The following is a 19180-nucleotide window of genomic DNA, read 5'->3' as shown; positions in this document are numbered from 1 at the left end:
TGCTCATCAAGGAATTGAATTTGACGCAGCAAAACTTCAAGAGCCAAAAACCTCTCGCGCTCACTAAATTTTGAATCTACCATGTATGTCTTTGTATCTGCATAAAGAGCACAGTCAAAAGCCAAAGGAATGAATGAATCTGCTGCAGAAAATAATTAAATAAATAAATCACTTTGTGGAGATTTAATAATGTTGGATGACTGGAATTAAAAAATGGGAGGGATGCGTTGTCAGCCAATCTAAAGGGATGTCATCCTACCCTTAGAAAAACGATTGATGCCTAGAATTTCCTAGTACCTTTACCGCAACCATTGTATTAACAATGTTCCCATGCGTCCCCCTTCAGTACACAAGATCCTGAGGGGACTAGATAGTGCGGATATTGGGAGTATTTGCCTTCTCGTAAGGAAGACTAGAATTCAAGGATACAGTTTAAGGATCAGAGGTCTCCTTTTAAGACGGAAACAATGAGATACTTTCCTCTGAGGGTATAATCTTTGGCATTCTCTTCCCCAGAAAGTAGTGGGGGAACTGCATTATTGAAAATATTCAAGGTTTGTGATAGGCTGGAGGAATCAAGGACAGGGAGGATGGTGTGGTACAGACAGGAAATCAGGCTTGTGATCTCAAACAGATCGTTGATGAACTTCTGACATGGCAGACCAAGCTTGAAGAGCTAAATGACCTAATCGTGATCTTTAATCTACCTTGTACTCCGAGTTTCACATACAATACAGCAAAAACTCTCTTTAAAATAATCCATGTCTGAGAGGACTGATTTGCATACTTCTCCGTGCTAATCCATTGAATTAGGCCAATGAAGCAAGCCCATTAATATGGCCATTACCGTAATGACATTAACGCACAATAGATGTCTAATGCATTTGAATATATATACCGCATAATATTTTTGAATTGCATTTATAGAAAGCTTTCTCTGCACATTCTCATTCAAAGTTATCAATAGTTGATGGGATGCAAAATAAGAATTGATTTGTATTTGTGTAACGCTGCTGTTGTTAAAATGTTGCAAGGTTCTTTAGAAAGCAGAGCTACAGGACAGAAGTTGAGCAAAGGTGGTAAAAGTCTTAGCCATAATGGCAAACATTACTGAGGGTTGCAAAAGAGAGAGAGAGGTGGAAGGATCATAGGTTTTAGGTAGGAATGTCCTTTATGCTTTGCATCATGAAAACTAAAGACGTAACCAAAAATAGTAGAACAAATAACAAAGTGAACAAGTAAAAGGCTAGTTTCAGAAAAGTGAAGCCTTTGGGGTGGGCCCGAGTGTTTGTAGGCCTGGAAGAGGTTGCAGAGATAGGAGGGGTAAGGCAAAGAAGGGATTTTGAAAGGTTTGGGGAATTTGGCACCGGAGCAGGAATGATGAGCAATTTGTCACACTTTTATGTTAAATAATGTTGGCAGTCGAGTCAGTAAGTGATTGCATTTTCAAGTAATTGTTGTCTGCTGCGCGGATGCAGAGGAGGGAGGTGGGGCAGGAAGAAAGGGGAACTACCATTATTCTGTTCTCTATTTTCGGTTTCTAAAGCACTTGTGTTCCTTAGGCTAATTTGGCAAGCCCATAAATATGTTCAATGTGTTATGACATTAACATAGGATAGATGTCTAATGCACTTGAACACCGGTTCTTCTACTGTTATCTGCCAGATATTAGTTTTCTTTACGTGAATCGTGCCATTTGTAGCCTGCAAATCATTTATTGGGGAAGTGCTAACTTAGTGCAAAACAAAAAAACTGCAGTTTTCACAGAAAAGTTTCATAACATTACAAAGCATTGGTCTTGGCCGTTAAAATAAAAAACAAAATTCCTGGTGAAATAAGTAATAATTTGCGTCTGAAACGTTGGTATAATGTGAATCTCTTAATGCCAAAGAAAATCCCTGAGTTGTGTCTGTTGAAGTAACATTGTGTGAGGAGTTGTTCACAAAGATGATTTTACTGCTGCCTTCAGTCTGCCTTGTTTAAGGTTAGATAGATGTATTAAGTGAATACTCATTTAACAAGAGTTTGATCTCATATGTTTTGCTCAGTTTGAAGCAAATGCCTTTTAACATTTTGAACACTACATACGGCAGTTGCTTTGATAACGGGGACAGCAGTGATCACAATTTTGTGAGGATGTACAGACAGATGTTGGTTGGATAAATATGCATGTCTTTTCTGTTGAGACGTTGGTATGTTCTTGGTGAGGTTGCAAAGGTCAGAATATAGACAGGATCGTCTGCTTCACCGCTCAGTCCCCACTTCCTTTACATGGTCAGGGTTTGTTCCAGAGCTCCTGAAGGGACAAGTGTGATTCTGCACCTACTGATTGGGCTAGCCAAGTGCTGAGATCTAAAGAAGTCAGGAAAAGACCTTTGCTTCCTGAGATTCAAAATGCAAGTCTCCAGTGTAGCAGTCCTTTATGAAGCCTGCAACTGTGAACTTTTCTTGGATCACTCTGGATCGAAGGCCAGAGATGGAACCAATGACAGACAGAAGGGTACATCTTTTAATTTTAGTTTAAGACATCACTGAGATACGTTACAGTACTCAGGCTCCTCCATCAGCTTCCTGAAGACGCCAACCCCAAGTTAACAATGTGTAGCAGCAAGCTTGGCCCAAACTATGGCTGTGCTTAAAATTCTTGCTGCTTTTGAGGGGCAAGACTCAGCCAGAGGATGGGCCTGGAGGTGGGGTGCACCAAACCAATATCTGAGGTGAGGAACTGTGACACACCTTGAACAACAGTTGTCTAGAATAGGGCAGAAGAAAGTTGGCCAGAAAAATCATTCCTGTCATAACGTCTTCATGGAATGTGGGCATCGCTGACTAGGTCAGTATTTATAACCCGCCCCTAGTTGCCCCTTCAGAAGGTGGGGGTGAGCTGCCTTCTTGAACCACTGCAGTCCATGTGCTGTAGGTTGACCCACAATGCATTTAGGGTGGGAGATTCAGGATTCGGACCCAGCAGCAGTGAAGAAACAGAGATATATTTTGAAGTCAGGATGGTGAATGGCTTTGAGGGGAACTCAGCACTTAACGTGTTCAAAAATGCCCAAAATGTACATTTAATCACCAATTGCCATGGCATTAGAAGAGACATTCTAAAGTATTGTACACAAGGTCAAAGTGAATTTGGACTGCTGGGTACAGCCCATTCATTACATTCCTGTATTCATGCACGTGCCTGCCTCTATACCACCAGAGGATTCTTCTTTTGTCCCTCTACTGAACTGTCAGGAAGTAAATTATCCACCTTCATCTCATGCACTCACAGGAAAGAGTTGAGCTTTTATTTTCCGCTTGCTTTGTATTGATCCTTATCCCAACCACGCATCATACTTATGAAATTTCATGGGTATAGAAGGTTTCAGTTATAAAGGAAGACTGGACAGGCTGGGATTCTTTCCTTTGGAATGCAGGATGTTGAGTGGCAACCCTACAGAAGTTTATAAAATAAAGGGAGACATAGATAAAGTTAATGGTAGATTTTTTTTTATTTCCCTAGGATGGGGGATTTGAACACCAGGGGCACATTTTTAGGTGAGAGGATAGAGATCTAAAACAGACATGAGGGGCAAATTGTTTGCACAGAGGGCAGATCGCAAGTGGAATGAACTTCCTGAGGAAGTGGTGGATGTGGGTACAGTTACAATGTTTAAATGACATTGAACAAGTACAAAAATGGGAAGGCTTTGGAGGGTTCTGAGCCAGGACCAGGCAGGTAGGACTAGTTTAGTCTGGGATTATGTTCGGCATGGACTGATTGGACAGAAGGGTTTGTTTCTGTGCTGTATGATTCTATGACTCTATGACATGGCTGGCAACAACCATATAATCTGACCATAACCCACTGCAAATCAGAGCCCATTTCCTCCAGAAGATATTTGATATTTGAATGTGTTGGAAAGTTAACTTTGGTTCATGTTGTTATATCTGGCTGTTCTTGATTGTGTGGTTTTATCAACTTGTTATGACAATCTGAAATTAATTTCTGGGACAAAGATGATAATGGGGCTCCAATTACCCTTCGTGTGCAACAACATTTGTTTTGTTTTTGAAAGGAATTATTCGTCCAAAAAAAATGGATCTATGTAGTTTTTTTTCCTCAGAATGGATCTGTTCAGGTTTTCCATATAGTACAGTTCGTCACTCATCTCTAGCTAAAGCATGTGGAGTTGATCATGTGACAATTTAATGACATCATTACAAAGTAACTCTGAGTAATTTATGTCTTTTGACTTTGCCCTGGAAAATCTCTGGAGGTGACCAACGCAAGTCCCCTGTCAGCACCATGGACCAGGCTCAGCCCAGACTTGACACCACGGAGGAACTTCAAACAGGTGAGGTGTCTTTAGCCGCTCAGGGCTCATGTGGACTGAGTCTCCAGCAAATTGCTTATGTTGGATGCTTCGAGTCCTTGGTCACGAGCACCACTCTTCCCTGAATGGTAACGTGGCTGTAAATCATTGATATGTAAGCTCCATGGCCCGATCCTCATTGGCATAACTTGCTACCTCAGACCCTTTGCTCATTTGCCAAAAGCATAGCCACAACTGCTGTCATCAACATCCTCTGCAAAGATCGAATGAAATGCAAAAAAGAAAGGTAGAAGTAATTTCTGTCCAGCTATGGCAGAGCAATTATTCAACTCCAGCTTCATACACTCACCTTCGTAGATGCTCTGAAGGCAAGACACTTTGTAGCTCCACATGTAAATTTTTGGTGTTCTTAACCATTCCAGCCCCAGCTAACTGCTGTGTTCTAGTGGCAAAAATCTCCCCAGTCATTCCCAAACTAACTTGAGACCATTCCAGGCATGAGGGAAAAAGACCTGGATTTGAAGATTTGTCTCTGAGGTTTTTCTCCCCATACGCATCATCCACCTCACACTGCCCTTCCCTTTTCAATTCCTGGTTATTCCAGATGAGAAGTTGGGAAATCCATGCTTAGAGTTTTGCTGCAATGGTACGTTGGAGGGAATAACATTTGGTTTCTTGTGAAATGAACCATCACTATGTTAATGAGCATTTCATGCTTGAGCAGAGCCAAGGTATTTTGAGGACCTTGGAGCAGAATCTTCATCGAGCTCTAAAGTAATTAATCTGGAATAGAGCACACCAATGTAATTAAGCCCTGGCTAAACCATCACTGTGACCTAGAGGGTAACAGCGTAATATAAATATGTCCAATTTATTTCTGTATGGATTTAGGCCGTTTCCCTTTGCACAATATAATTATTCCTTCATACAAAAGCTGCTCTGAACTCTCTTAAGAAGGTAGTACAGTCCTGCAGAAACCCTTTATGATAGCTTCTTCACATAAACCTGACCAGTTGGAGTCATAGAGTTGTACAGCACGGAAACAGACTCTTTAGTCCAGCTCGTCCATACCGACCAGACATCCTAAATAATTCCAGTCCCATTTACCAGCATTTGGCCCAAATCCCTTTAATCCCTTATTGTTCACATATCTATCCAGATGCCTTATTAATGTTGTAATTGTACCAGCCTCCACTACTTCCTCTAGCAGTTCAATCCATACATGCACCTCCCTCCACACGAAAACTTTGGCCCACAGGTCCCAAATAAATCATTTTCCCTCTCACCTTAAACCTATGCCCTCTAGTTTTGGACTCCCTAACCCTGGTGAAAAGACCTTGACTATTCAACCTATCCATGCCCCTCATGATTTTGTATACCTCTATAAGGTCACTCCTCAGCCTCCAACACTCCAGTGAAATAGCCCCTATTCTGTGATCATCAGACAAAGACTTCCAGTCTGTTTCAGGTCCCTCTTTCTAATGTTACCAACAGTTGTGAAAATAATTTAAGAGTCTCACGTGGAGGAGTTGTATGCTCTCTGGTTATTTGTCCATATAGACTTTCAGCACAGTATGTCTGTTGCACTCATGATGAAATCCTGGGAATATTCAGAGTATGCTCTTAGCAATTAACAAGAAAAAAATTGATAGTATCAGTGTATAGGTTGGTAAAAACAAGACGATGATTATATGTTGACAACCTCTTGAATGAGGGGCCTCACTTGGAGCTTATCAACTGTTTTACTCTTCATCAAGTCACATGTCTGCTATTCATTAAATTCAGCAGAGGTGGGAATGAGATCCTTAAGTGGGCACCAATTAGTGGAAGGGGCACAAAGGTTATATGTGGCCATCGATTCGATGGCTTTCTTGCTGCAGTCCTAAGTGGGGTGAAGGTAGGGAGGGATAAAAGGCTATGTGGAGCAGGCAGGAAAGTGGAGTTGAGATCAGCATGAAATCAGCCATGAACATATTAAGTGGTCAATTGGGCCTGAAGGGTTGAATTGACTACTCCCGCTCCTAATTCTTATGTTCCTGTGAAAGACTTAAAAAATGGCCTTCCACCCAGAAGCTAATTGATGATATCAAGTGAACAATTAATTCCTCCATTCAACAGAATCATTCTTTATGGCCCCAAAGGCACCTTTGTGCCGACATATGCAATCCACCCAGTATCTATAATACAAACTCTCAAGGCACATGTTAAAAATATTGAAGTAACTATTGAAGTGTTCGCTCACTAAAAAAAATTCTTGTAGTTTAAGAAAAGCACCCACTACATTTAACTGTTTTGATCCCTTTATTAAAAACAAATATTTGAATTAGCCCTACTTTAAAGTGTATCACCCTTCAGAACTACAAATGAAACTGTGAAGTGACAGGCTCAGCACTGTAATAATGAAAGGTTGTGATATCAGTCACATAGCACAAATCATTTGATGGTTGCTAAGGCACATGTCAACAGAAGTATTGATATTGTAGCAATAATGTTTGGTTTGACACTCCAGACAAACGTTTCAAATGCTGTGAGACTTTCATAGTTGCTTTTTACAGTTGTGAGAGTTATTTTTGGCAGATCTCTAATGCTTCAGCTGGTTCAAAAGAGGTTTACTAGATTGATAGCTGGAATCAGTGAGTTGTCTTATGAGGATAGGTTAGATAGGCTGGATTTGTTTTCACTGGAGGTTAGCAGAGTGATGGATGGGTTAATTTAAATGTATAACATCCTGAATTTGTCCAGGCCTTAGGAGATCTGTTTTAAAATTAGTGTTTGTCCTTTAAGGGCAGCATTAAGAGGAAATGTTTCTCTGCGATCATGCAAATTTGGAACACTCTGGGGTTGGAAGTGGGATTCTTTGAACATTTCTAAAGCAGAGGTAGATAGATTTTTATTAGACAAAGAAATCAGACAAAAGGTGGCATGGTGGCTCAGCGGCTAGGACTGCTGCCTCAGTACCAGGGATCCAGGTTCAATCCCACCCTCGGGTGTCTGTCTGTGTGGAGTTTGCACATTCTCCCCGTGTCTGCATGGGTTTCCTCCCACAGTCCAAAGATGTGCAGGTCAGGTGGAATGGCCATTTTAAATTGCCCGTAGTGTTCAGGGAAGTCTAGATTAGGTGTGTTACGAGGGCACGGGTCTGGGTGAGATGCTTTAAGGTTTGGTATGGACTTGTTGGGCTGAAGGGCCTGTTTCCACACTGTCAGGATTCTGTGATTCTATGAAATCAAAACTTGTCAGGGTGAAGGCAATGTGTAAATTTGAATCAAAGAGCTCAGAGACTTTCTTATCAAATGGAAGAGAGAACTTAAGTGACCAATGCCCTACTTCCCTATTTGTTAAGTATGTGTTAGTTACATCAGCTTGACATTTCCAATGAGTCTATGCACCTTTTTCAAATGCTCATGCCTACTTTTAACAACCCTAAAGAACATTTTAAGTCACCCAAAGGGCAGGTTGCATCTCCCAAATGACCATGACCTCCCGTATAAATTTCCCAGACCATTTCCAAAAGGGTGACTGACCTCTCCAAATGTTTATACCTACTCTTACCAGGTCTAAGCTAGATATGTCATGTTCCACACTCGTGACCATGTCAGGCCCAACTTACTTGTTTAATCTAGATGGTAGCCTGGGCGAGGATACAGTCAGTAGCTAGGAACTAGACCTTGAAATGGTGATCATAAACAATGGCTTCATTGTTGCCAAGCTTTAATTCAAGGAGATTTCTGCTCATCCAATATTGAACATCAAATAAGCAGGCTGATAATTTGGCAATCATGCAGGAGTCCAGAGAGGAGTCAGCAATGTGCAACTGAATGTCAACAGCAGACATACGGAAGTTGACACCGTGCTTTTAGCAATGTCGATGTGGGAAAAAATGTAGTACTGCTCAGCAAAGCAAAGTTAGAGTTCATGGAATAAAAGGGATGTAAGCAACATGGAAACAAATGATAGGTGTTATGAAATTCTCAAGGTATTTGCATGTTTTTATTGTATTGATCAAGCCGGCAATCTGAATGGTATCATTTGTGACACACTCAATTCCAAGTAGCAGTGTTAAATTCTACTCTGCAACAAGGGAGGGGCTTATTGCAAACTTCTTAATAGGTCACCCAGGACAGTTCAAGAGTTGGTCACAGAAAGGGCAAAGGTCAGTCGAGTCGAAGGAAAGTAAGCGTCTTAAACTCTGCAAATTTTGTGTGGTTGGTGTGTGCTCGAGCATTTGGATAGATGGGTGTAGCTGGAACTCCAGGACATCCTAAGGAGAAGAGGAACAATCTTTTTGCAGAAATGCAAACAGAAGATAAGCTCAGCAGGTTTGGCTGCTTCTGTGAATAAAAAATCAGAGTCAACATTTTGGGTCCAGTGACTCTTCCTCAGGAGGTATTCTGATTTTTTATTCACAGAAGCAGCCAAACCTGCTGAGCTTATCCAGCAAATTTTGTTCTTATCCCTGATTTACAGCATCTGCAGTTCTTTCAGTTTCTATGAAGGAATGAACTGCTAAGCTTTATACTGAATATTTAACTGAAGTATAGAGCATCTGTGTAGTTGGGGACTCAGTGATATCTGTGCAAATGTGAACTGTTCTACTGTTTTAGTGAATATATAACTGAACTGCACTGAATCTGTGTAGTTAGGGACCCAGGGAAAAGCCTTTTGTATTATACATAATACATAAGTCAATAAAGTTGGAAGGATGCTTAGTAGTTAATAAAGCATACATTATCCTAGTTTTATTGGTGGGGGTAGGGAGACTTTGCTGAACTCGTATAAGATATGAGTTAGACCTCAGCTGGAGGGCTGTGCACAGTTTTGGGTACCAGATTTTAGGAAAAATCTGGGATTGGAGAGACAGCAGAAGAAATTTACAAGAAGCACTGCAGTGATGCGAATCTTCAGTTCTGAAGATAAATTGGAGAAGTTGGGACTTGCAGCCAAGGATAAGAGGAGGCTTGATACAAGTTTTCAAAAACTTGAGGGCTCAAGACAGAAAAGACAGTGAGAAACTGTTTCTCTCATAAAAAGATCATAAATGAAATGGCACAAACTTAAAATATTTTGCAAAAAAATCAGATCCAATTTAAGAAAACAATGTTTTTAACACTGTGAGTTTCTGGAGTCTGGAATGCACGGCTTTGAAGTTTGGTGGGAGCAGGTTGAGGCATTCAGCAGGGCTTTTAGATGAGTAATTGGATGGAAATGTTGGGCAAGGGTATGGGCAGAAGACAGAAGAATAGCACCAAGCCATGATGCCCATTCAGAGAATGGGTGCAGAAGCGATGGGCTGAATGGTCTCTTCCTTTCGGTAACAATTCTGGGATGCTGAGATCTTGCATAAAGGATGTTTCCCGAGTCCCTAGGAAGTTCAGGGCTTTGTTTTTTTCAGCTTATTCTTGGGATGTGATGGGTATTAATAATATTGCATGTATCCCTACAGAATTTCAGCAGTTATTAGACTGTGAGAAGTATAAAGAAGAAGAACTGTAATCAAAATTGGTTTGGATACCAACAAACATTCACCTAAATTCTAGCATTTCAATAAATAAATGTCCTTATAGCCAAGTGCTAATATGGCTGCTCCAGTTCAGTTCCTGATTGATGATAACCCCTGGGATGTTAGTAGTGGAAATATTGGTGATGGTGATACCATTGAGTATCAAGAGGTGATCTTATTGGAGAATTTCATTGCCTGGCACTGGTAAAAGGTGAATGCTATTTACCACTCATCAACTCAAAACTCGACCATCCATCAGTATTTAAGGACTCAACAAATCGCCACTTCTGACCTTATGGTGGAAGGAAGAATATTGGGAAAGCAGCTGAAAATGGTTAGGCTTTAGATATGAGCCTGAGGAATTCCTGCAGCTGTGCCCTTAGGCTGAGATGACTGATTTCCAACAAGTACCACCATCTTCCATTTTACTCAGTTTGACTCGAACCTGATTTGCACTGATTCCAGTTTTGCCAGGGCTCCTTAACGCCACACATGGTCAAATGCTGCCTTGATATTATATATTTGAACTCAGATTAAAACAAAAAGATGTGACACTATTTATGAACAGCACCCTATTGACCATGTTTTGACATAGTTTTCTTGTTTCCTGGTCGATAATCACAGTTTGCAGATGTGAGATTATAATCCTGGAATTGAGAACAGTAGAACCCATCAGATTCCTGCTGATTGCAGTGGATTCGGTGGACTTGCTGGCTCTGCATGTAGACCTCTCTAGCAGACAGATGTCACCAGCTAAAGTTATTTTTATTTAAACATTCAAACGTACATTTGCTGATTAAGTGACATTTTAGAACACAACACTCATTTTGATCATCTAATCTTGCCTATTTGGATCCCAGTGTAAATCATTGTGCTGTCATTGATCTTTCAATAAACTGTTAGCGTCAATTAATTATATTCTTTACGATTATCTGTGAATGCATCAACCAGTATATGCCAACTGATTTTAAAAATCTGCATTGCAAAGCTGCTGCTTAATCTAACTAAGATAACAAAGTGTGGGGCTGGATGAACACAGGCCAAGCAGCATCTTAGGAGCACAGAAGTTGATGTTTCGGGTCTAGGTCCGAAACGTCAGCTTTTGTGCTCCTGAGATGCTGCTTGGCTTGCTGTGTTCATCCAGCCCCACACTTTGTTATCTTGGATTCTCCAGCATCTGCAGTTCCCATAATCACTTAATCTAACTATTCCACATGTCTATATAGTCAATTTACAAAGGAAGTTAAAAGACTTGCTCTAAGTTCAACAAAATGTTTTCTGTTGCAAGAAGTTAGAGACTATTAAGCAATACAGATGAAAGCTTCTGCCCTTTAATATTAAAGCTTTTCCATACTGATTTTAAAACATTTCCACAAGTCCAGTCTGTTTCCCTGCTGTGTGACTCTGTGACACTACAGGTTGACAGAACTCAAGGTTTTTGAGAAGATGTGTAGCTCGGGTTGTTGATGTGATTGTTGACTCGCTCGCCGAGCTGGTAGGTTTATTTGCAGATGTTTCGTCACCACACCACGTAACATTATCAGTGTATCTGTGGGAAGATGAAGGCCTAATGGTATTATTGCTGGACTGCTAATGCTGAGACCCGGACAATGTTCTGGGGACCCATGTTCGAATCCCACCATGGCAGATGGTGGAATTTGAATTCAATAAAAATCTCTGGAACTAACAGTCTAACAATGACCATGAATCCATCATCAATTGTGGATTGTTGGAAAAACCCATCTGGTTAACTCACATTTTTTAGGGAAGGAAACTACCATCCTCACCTAGTCTGGCCTACATGTGACTCCAGACCCACAGCAATGTGGTCGACTCTTAACTGCCCTCTGGGCAATTAGGGATGGGCAATAAATGCTGCCTGGCCAGCATTGCCCTCATCCTGTGAATGAATAGAGGATCTCTGGTTAACAGATTTCATCAGAGGTGCATGGATGATATTACCTAGCATGGTTTCAAAACATCTGCAAACAAACTTACCAGCTTGGCACACAAGCAATTACAGCACTGTTGTATACCCAGCAAAATGTGCTGTGGCATAAAATTAGCCTTAAACTGAGAAACTGCGATAATATCATAACATTTTGCACTTCAAAGGGCTATTGTCTGCCAAAGCAGATGTATCCTACAGTAACAGAGTCAGGTCCTTGTTTAGCCTTTGGAGTAGTGGATGTGGTGGTCAAGAAGGCATGAGGTATGCTCGCCTTCATCGGTCGGGATATAGAATATAACAACTGACAAGTCAGGTTACAGCTTTATAGAACTGAAGTGAGACCACAATTGGAATCTTGCATACAGTTCTGGTGCCAAATGGCCAGAAGGATTTGGAGGCTTTGGAGAGGGTACGGAAATGGACCATGAGGATGCTGCCTGGCTTGGAGAGTATTAGCTATGAGGAGAACTTGGACAAGCTTGGTTTGTTTTCACTTGAACATCGAAGGATGAGCAGCAACCTGATAGAAGTTTACAAAATTATGAGAGGCATGGATAGAATGGATAATCAGAGTATTTTTCCCAGAATAGAAATGTCAATTACTAGGGCTGACAGGTTAAAGGTAAAAGGAGTAAAGTTTAAAGGAGATATGACAGGCAGTTTTTTTACACAGAGGGTGGTAAGTGCCCAGAATGCATTGCCAGAGGAGGGATGGAGGCGGGTGCAATAGTAACACTAAAGAGACATCTTGACAGATACATGAATTGGCAGGGAATAGAGGGATGCAATAGTAGAGGTAAAGAGCTTCTAGTTTAGAAAGGCGTCATGGGTCAGTGCAGTCTTGGTGGGTGATGGGGCCTGTTCCCGTGCTGTACTTTTCTTTGTTTTGAGTAAGTTGTAATTTGTCAAAGATGGGTCATCTAAAACTTACATCAGATTGAACAAAATTGTTGTATAGTCAAATGTCAGTCTTCACTTGACATTGAAATGAGTATATTCTCGCAGCATATTATTGTATAATGACAACGTTCTTTTGAACATGACTGAAATAAACATCAGCTGAAGCTAGTTCAGAGATGTACTGATGGCTTTCTCAAATACTGCATTTGTGAATTGCAGATGGCTTTAACTAAGCCTTTGACAAGACAGAATTTGTGTTTGTAATGAAAATGTGAACTCAGCAAAAGACAGTGTTGTTTTCTTGTGCTGACTGTATTTAGAGTTCAAGCGTCAAATTTTACTTCGGCCAGTTTTTATATGTTAGCTCTTTCACATAGTACAGCCTTTTAGGAAAATATGGCTTTGAGGTAATCAACTTTAACAAATTACAATTAGAAACTGGAGGTTAAATATTGCTGCATTTTATGTAGAAGCAACAGTTAAATCTTTGAGAGAGAGATGTACTTTTCCAAGTGTAAGCAACAGTATCTTTCTGCAATCTTGTTGACTTAAACTATAAATATCAGCTGGTATGTCTGAATATCAATTTAAAAATTCCTGAAATTCTACTAAATGCATTCTACCACGCATGGTTCCACTGCAAATAGAAGATAAAAATGTGTAGTGATCAAGATAGCACAGATATAAATGCATATAAGTTGTAAATCTGTAGATTATGATCCTGAAATTTGTGGAGCCAGAAAGAGACCATCTGACTGAGTTGGGCCTGGCTGCTCTGCATCACACTGGGCACCTATGACATCTGTTTACCCTGTACAGTTCAGAAACATAGCCTTCAGGAAGGTGGGGACAAATTGTGCAGCCACCAGCCCCAAAATACTGAATGAATTATTCCCTCAGCCACCTTTATGAAGATCACCAACCACTAAAACTAAAAATGTCTCCAGCTTTTAGTTATCTTGACTACTTGGTGGCTCTGCATCTACCCACAAGACTTATATACCTTCTCTATCTCAGGGTCATGGCTGCCAAATCCCAAGGGATGCTGTTGAAGCCGAGAAAGGAGAGGTATAATGATCCACTCCTTACAAAGAAGCCCTGAAATGGCAGGGATCTAATGACATCTATTGGAGTCACACTGGGAGTGTGCTGAACTCCCCAAGGAAATGTGGGGCTGAGTTTTTTTGAATCAATGGGTTTTTAATTTTTGTTATATTTTTAATCGTGCGTGTATGCTGTGCTTTTCCTCTCACCAGACTTCAGACTGCTTTTTAATGATTTCAGCGACCTCCTTTTATTAACAGCCTTTGGTTTTATTGGTGAATTGCTCAGTTCCCTCATTTAAATTCTGCGCTTGTGACTCATGTCCACTCAATGTGATCCTCTGACTGATACTGTAAGTCTGCAATTAAATTCCCAATCACAAGCTGCCAAAGTGAGGAATGCTGTTTTGTAGACAATTTCCTGAGGTGTTAGTAGTCCATGTATTTGAGCGCTGAAATTGAAAATTCTGTAATATCACTGACCTTGTTGGAGGAGACAATGACAGTGGTAATGACAGTCCAGGTCTACTGATGGAACATCTTAAATATTCTGGACAGATTTTTTTTTGTGAGCAGTAGTTAAAGATATGCAGTGTTGAATACTGGAAGTACTTGACAGCCACTCAATCTCAATGTGTACCACTGACCCTGAGTCAATGCGGTTTTTTTTGTCCAAAAGGTGACAACAAGTAATGAGAATTTTTTTTCTTCAAATGAAGCCATAATAAAATCTCTTTATCACCACCTTCATTAAAGGGAACCTTTAATTAAACAAACGTAGCAATTTCATAAATCTGCTTAACACTTAGAAAGTTAAAATAGAATGCTTACTTTTGTTTTGCTCTCAAAAACTACAGCTGGAGTTTTGTCAGCAATTTGGCATTGGGCTGGGAGATGGCAAGGCTGGAATGGGAAGGCATCAATTGGAGAGCAAATGTCTGATATTGTCGAGCCACCTTCCAAACTCACAACCACTTTCATCTAGGGGGACAAGGGCAGCAGATATATGGGAACGCCGCCACCTCCAAGTTCCCCTCAAGACACTCACCAACCCGATTTGGAAATATATCGCTGTTCCTTCACCATCGCTGGGTCAAAATCCTGGAATCCCCTCCTTAATAGCATTGTGGGTCAACCTGCAGCAGTTCAAGAAGGCAACATACCATCACTTTCTCAAGGGCAACTAGGGATGTGCAAGAAATGCTGGCCCAGTCAATGACAAATGAATAAAAAAGAACATACCATTTTGCAGCTGCAGAAAAATTAGCAGATCAACTGCTTGATAGCAGCCCAATTGAACCAAGTAGATGGCTAATGCAGAACCAATTCCTGCCTCCTCAAGAATTCTCTGTGTGTGGAGACCACCCAAGAAAATCTGAGGGCACCCAGGCCTCATTTTTTTGGGAACTTCACGACACATTGAGAGGCGACTCTGGCAATGGCCATCCCTGCAGCAAAGGCATCACTGTACTTAATGATTCCCTCTTCTCCGTGCTTGCCAAATCCCAGCATCCCTCAACCCCAAGATTAGGACAGTATTGATGGCCCAGATCTAAGCCCCTAAGCCACTGTGTCCTTGGTGTAGTTACAACTAAACTACTGTTAGAAAGGGAGATCCAGGATTTTGATACAGTAACATTGAAGGCAGAAGGATATAGTTCTAAGTCAGCACAGTGTGGAACTTGCAGATGATGATATTCCTATACATTCCTTGTCTGTTTAGAGGGACAGGTTATGGATTTGGAAGGTGCTGACAAAGTAGTCTTTGTAAGTTACTGCAGTCCACCTCGTACACTCTTCTGCACACCTGCGTCAATGGCAACGAGTGTGAATATTGCAAGTGGGTTGCTTTGACTTGGATGGTGTCGAGCTTCTTCAATATTGTGATGCTACACACATCCATCCAAGTGGAGAGTAATCCATCACACTTGTTCTGTGTGGATGGTGGATTGAAGTGGGGAAGCAGGACGTGAGTTGCTAACCAAGGAATTCTTAGGCTCTGACCTACTCTTGTAGCCACAATGCTCATTGTGATAGCAGTTTCTGATCAGTGTTAATCACTGGATTTTGATAGTTTGGATCAGTGATGGGATTGCCATTAAACATCAAGGCAAGATAGATTCTCATTTAACAATTTCTCATTGTCTGGGATACATGAGACTTGAAAGTTAGTTGTGATCTATCAGCCCAAACTTGCATACGATCTCGGTATTGCTGCATATTGACATGGACTGCCTCAGTTTCTGAGGAATCACAAACTATGCTGAATATTGTACACATCACCAGCGAACACTCCCACTTCTGTCAAGATAGAGGGAAGATCATTGTTGAAGATGGTTGAACCTAGGAAAGTACCCTGAGAAACTCCCCTCAATGGCATAATAAGGCTGAGCAACATGACCTCTGATAATCGCAATCATTTACTTTCGTGCTACGTATGACTCTAACTAGTGGAACATTATTTCCCAAACCTGTTTGATCAGTTTTGCTTGGGCTCATTGATGGCACACTCAGTCAAATGCTGTACTTTCACTACACCTCTGGGGTTTAGTTCTTTTGTCTATGTTTGGATCAAGGATGTAATGAGGGCAAGATCTGATGGAAGCCAGACTGACCACCAGTGTTCAGGTTATTGTGTGTAAGAGCCATTTGATGGCACTGTCGATAGCCACTTATGTTGTTTGCTTTTGCTTGCTTGCTGGGCATCCCCACTACTGAGAATAGAAATATGGTTCTTCCATTTAATTGGATTCACAAATCGATGTGATGGGACTGCAGAGCTTAGATTTTATCCATTGGTATGGGATCATTTAGCTCTGTCAATCGCCAACTGCTTCTGTTATTTGAGTAATAGTCTATGTAAGGGGATAATCTTATCTCTTGTATGAATGAACTGCCACATTAATTGGCTGGACACAGCGTGAATCTAATTAAAACATTTGTCAGTGGTTACCAGTAAAAAGGAACACTGTTCAATATGTATATGTCCCTTTGTGAACTACAAGTAAGCGAGGATGCAATGGCTTTAATTAGCATGGGGCTGACAGGACCCAACGTGAAACGTGGAACAAAATTGCTCTTCTGAGGTTGATTTTTAATTGTATATGAGGTAATGGTTCTGAAAGAGTTGACATTGAAGCTACATTATTCTCCAACCTCTCTGATGTTATCACCCAGTCTTCTGGGTGAGAGGAAGCTGTCTAGCATGAAATTCAGCTGGTTAGCATTGCTTGTACCTGTTCCAGTACAATAAGTTCACGTTTTCTTTTTAAGACAAGAGACTTCTGTAATTGAAACTCAATTGTGCTTTACCCTGCATCACTACTAAGTTGATAGGTCCTTAGACCCAGCATGGTAAGAAACATTGGGTTGTCTAAGCTGTTGTTGTTTATTTTTCAGAACAGTAGAAAGTAAAATTGCTGGCTACAATCTATCCCAACCACTACCCACCAGTGATCTGCACTACAACATATGTCATGGTTATCAAGTATTTGATTTGATATGTTATTGTCACACGTACCTATGTATAGTGAAAAGTTTTCTTTTGCATGCAGTGCAGGCAGATCATAACATACAAAGATCATCGGGTGATTTAACAGAGTGAGGAATACAAAGTTACAGCTGCAAAGAAGTGCACACAAAGCAAGATCAACAATAAATGTAAAATTTGGGAGGTCTAGTCAGAAGCCTAATAACAGTGGGAAAGAAGCTGTTCTTGAACCTGTTGTATCAGTGATAATGGGAACTGCAGATGCTGGAGAATCCAAGATAATAAAATGTGAGGCTGGATGGACACAGCAGGCCCAGCAGCATCTCAGGAGCACAAAAGCTGACGTTTCGGGCCTAGACCCTTCATCAGAGAGGGGGATGGGGGGAGGGAACTGGAATAAATAGGGAGAGAGGGGGAGGCGGACCGAAGATGGAGAGTAAAGAAGATAGGTGGAGAGAGTGCCTTCGTGGCTGTGGGGTAGGGATTGTTGCAAAATGGCTCAAAGTAACAAGTGAAAAAAAACCGATTCAGCTTGAAAAGAATGTTAATAGTAAAAGTCTATCGCTTTAAAAATTTTGCTACTGTAAGACAGGGTTCAGTTAATAAGCTTCTGAAAGTGCATATAGACATCAGCACTCAGTGTTACCGCTGCAGTATAAATGCAGCATTTCAGAAGAAAGCCATCACCTCAAACTTGGTGAAGGGTACAGGAAAATGGTGTGGACAAGGAAGAGAGTAGAATTGGGTAATGTTGGGAACTGAGTGTCTTTACAGAAGAAGAATCTGTAGCAGTAGTTCAGAGATCTGGAACTAAGTCAAAAATATCTATGGGCAAGGAGCGGGGGGGTGGGGGCGTGACTTTAATATAATGGCACAAAGGACCAGTCTGGAAAGGATAGTAATTGGAAAAGAGAACTTTGCCTTCAAAATGAATGGCTTCAGTGGACCGAATATCAAGTCCACTGGATAAGGCCCAGAAAATTAAATTAATGAAAACCAAGGCCAGAGTTTTAAAATATATACAAGGTATATTTCTAAGTGTAAACAAAAAAGTTGAATTGTGTACATTTAAGGCTGAGATTGATTACTGATCCGGAGGAAAATCAAAGATTGGAGGAAAACTCAGGAAAGTGGATGTAAGGATCGTCAGACCAGGCATGATCCTATTGAATGATAGAAAAGATTCAAGGGGCTGAATGGTCTCTTCTTGGTCCTATTTCTAATTGTCTTAAAAGATTTTGAATGCAGACTCTAAAGAAAGAGAGAAGAATTTAAAAATGCAGATAATATCAGTAAATTCATGACATAAGCCACAATTACAGAGTGATTATTAAGGCCACATCCACAGAATTTTATTTCAATATTGTGCACAGGAAGGTGCATTGTGTTTCAGACCCTGAAAAACAGGAAAACATCTATTCAGTCTATGAGTTAAGTAGGAAACCTCTACCTTGGTGTGAACATGTTGGGCCAAAGGGCCTGTTGCCACACCGCAGGGATTCTATGATCCTTAGACATTTTGGACAATTCAGCATGGCCAATCCACCCGCAACTGCACATCTTTGGACTGTGGGAGGAAACCAGAGTGCCCAAAGGAAACCTATGCAGATATGGAGAGAATGTGCAAGTTGCACACAGACAGTCACTTGAGGGTGGTTTGGAACCCAGGTCCCTGGAGATGTGAGGCAACAGCGCTAGTCACCAACCCACCGTTCTAACAGCTGTTGATAAGTACTTCATCCAGAGGGCAAATAAAACTCTTGAAAGAGCAAGATTTCATAGAAGAGTTAAGCATCCAGCAGAACACATATATTGTGATTCAAATGAGAGATAATGTGAACTGAGAGATGCTGGAGAATCCAAGATAACAAAGTGTGGAGCTGGATGAACACAGCAGGCCAAGCAGCATCTCAGGAGCACAAAAGCTGACGTTTCGGGCCTAGACCCTTCATCAGAGAGGGGGATGGGGAGAGG

The 19180-nt window shown here is 41.0% G+C and overlaps 1 protein-coding gene across 6 annotated transcripts in view; it reads left to right on the top strand.

The window, feature by feature from the left end:
- LOC125452825 (kelch-like protein 29) overlaps positions 1 to 19180 on the top strand; it is a 371153-nt gene that overhangs the window by 244989 nt on the left and 106984 nt on the right. For 5 of the 6 annotated variants that reach the window (XM_048531718.2, XM_048531717.2, XM_048531719.2 and 2 more), the window contains one exon: positions 4266 to 4343. The exons of the other annotated variant lie outside the window; for it this stretch is intronic. In XM_048531718.2, coding sequence (XP_048387675.1) covers positions 4266 to 4343 — 78 coding nt within the window. The remainder of the gene's footprint in view (positions 1 to 4265; positions 4344 to 19180) is intronic. 6 annotated transcript variants of the gene reach the window in all.

Source organism: Stegostoma tigrinum, chromosome 4 (genome assembly GCF_030684315.1).
Source record: "Stegostoma tigrinum isolate sSteTig4 chromosome 4, sSteTig4.hap1, whole genome shotgun sequence".
NCBI classification, from domain to species: Eukaryota; Metazoa; Chordata; class Chondrichthyes; order Orectolobiformes; family Stegostomatidae; genus Stegostoma; species Stegostoma tigrinum.
This window is presented reverse-complemented; position numbering and strand designations above follow the sequence as displayed.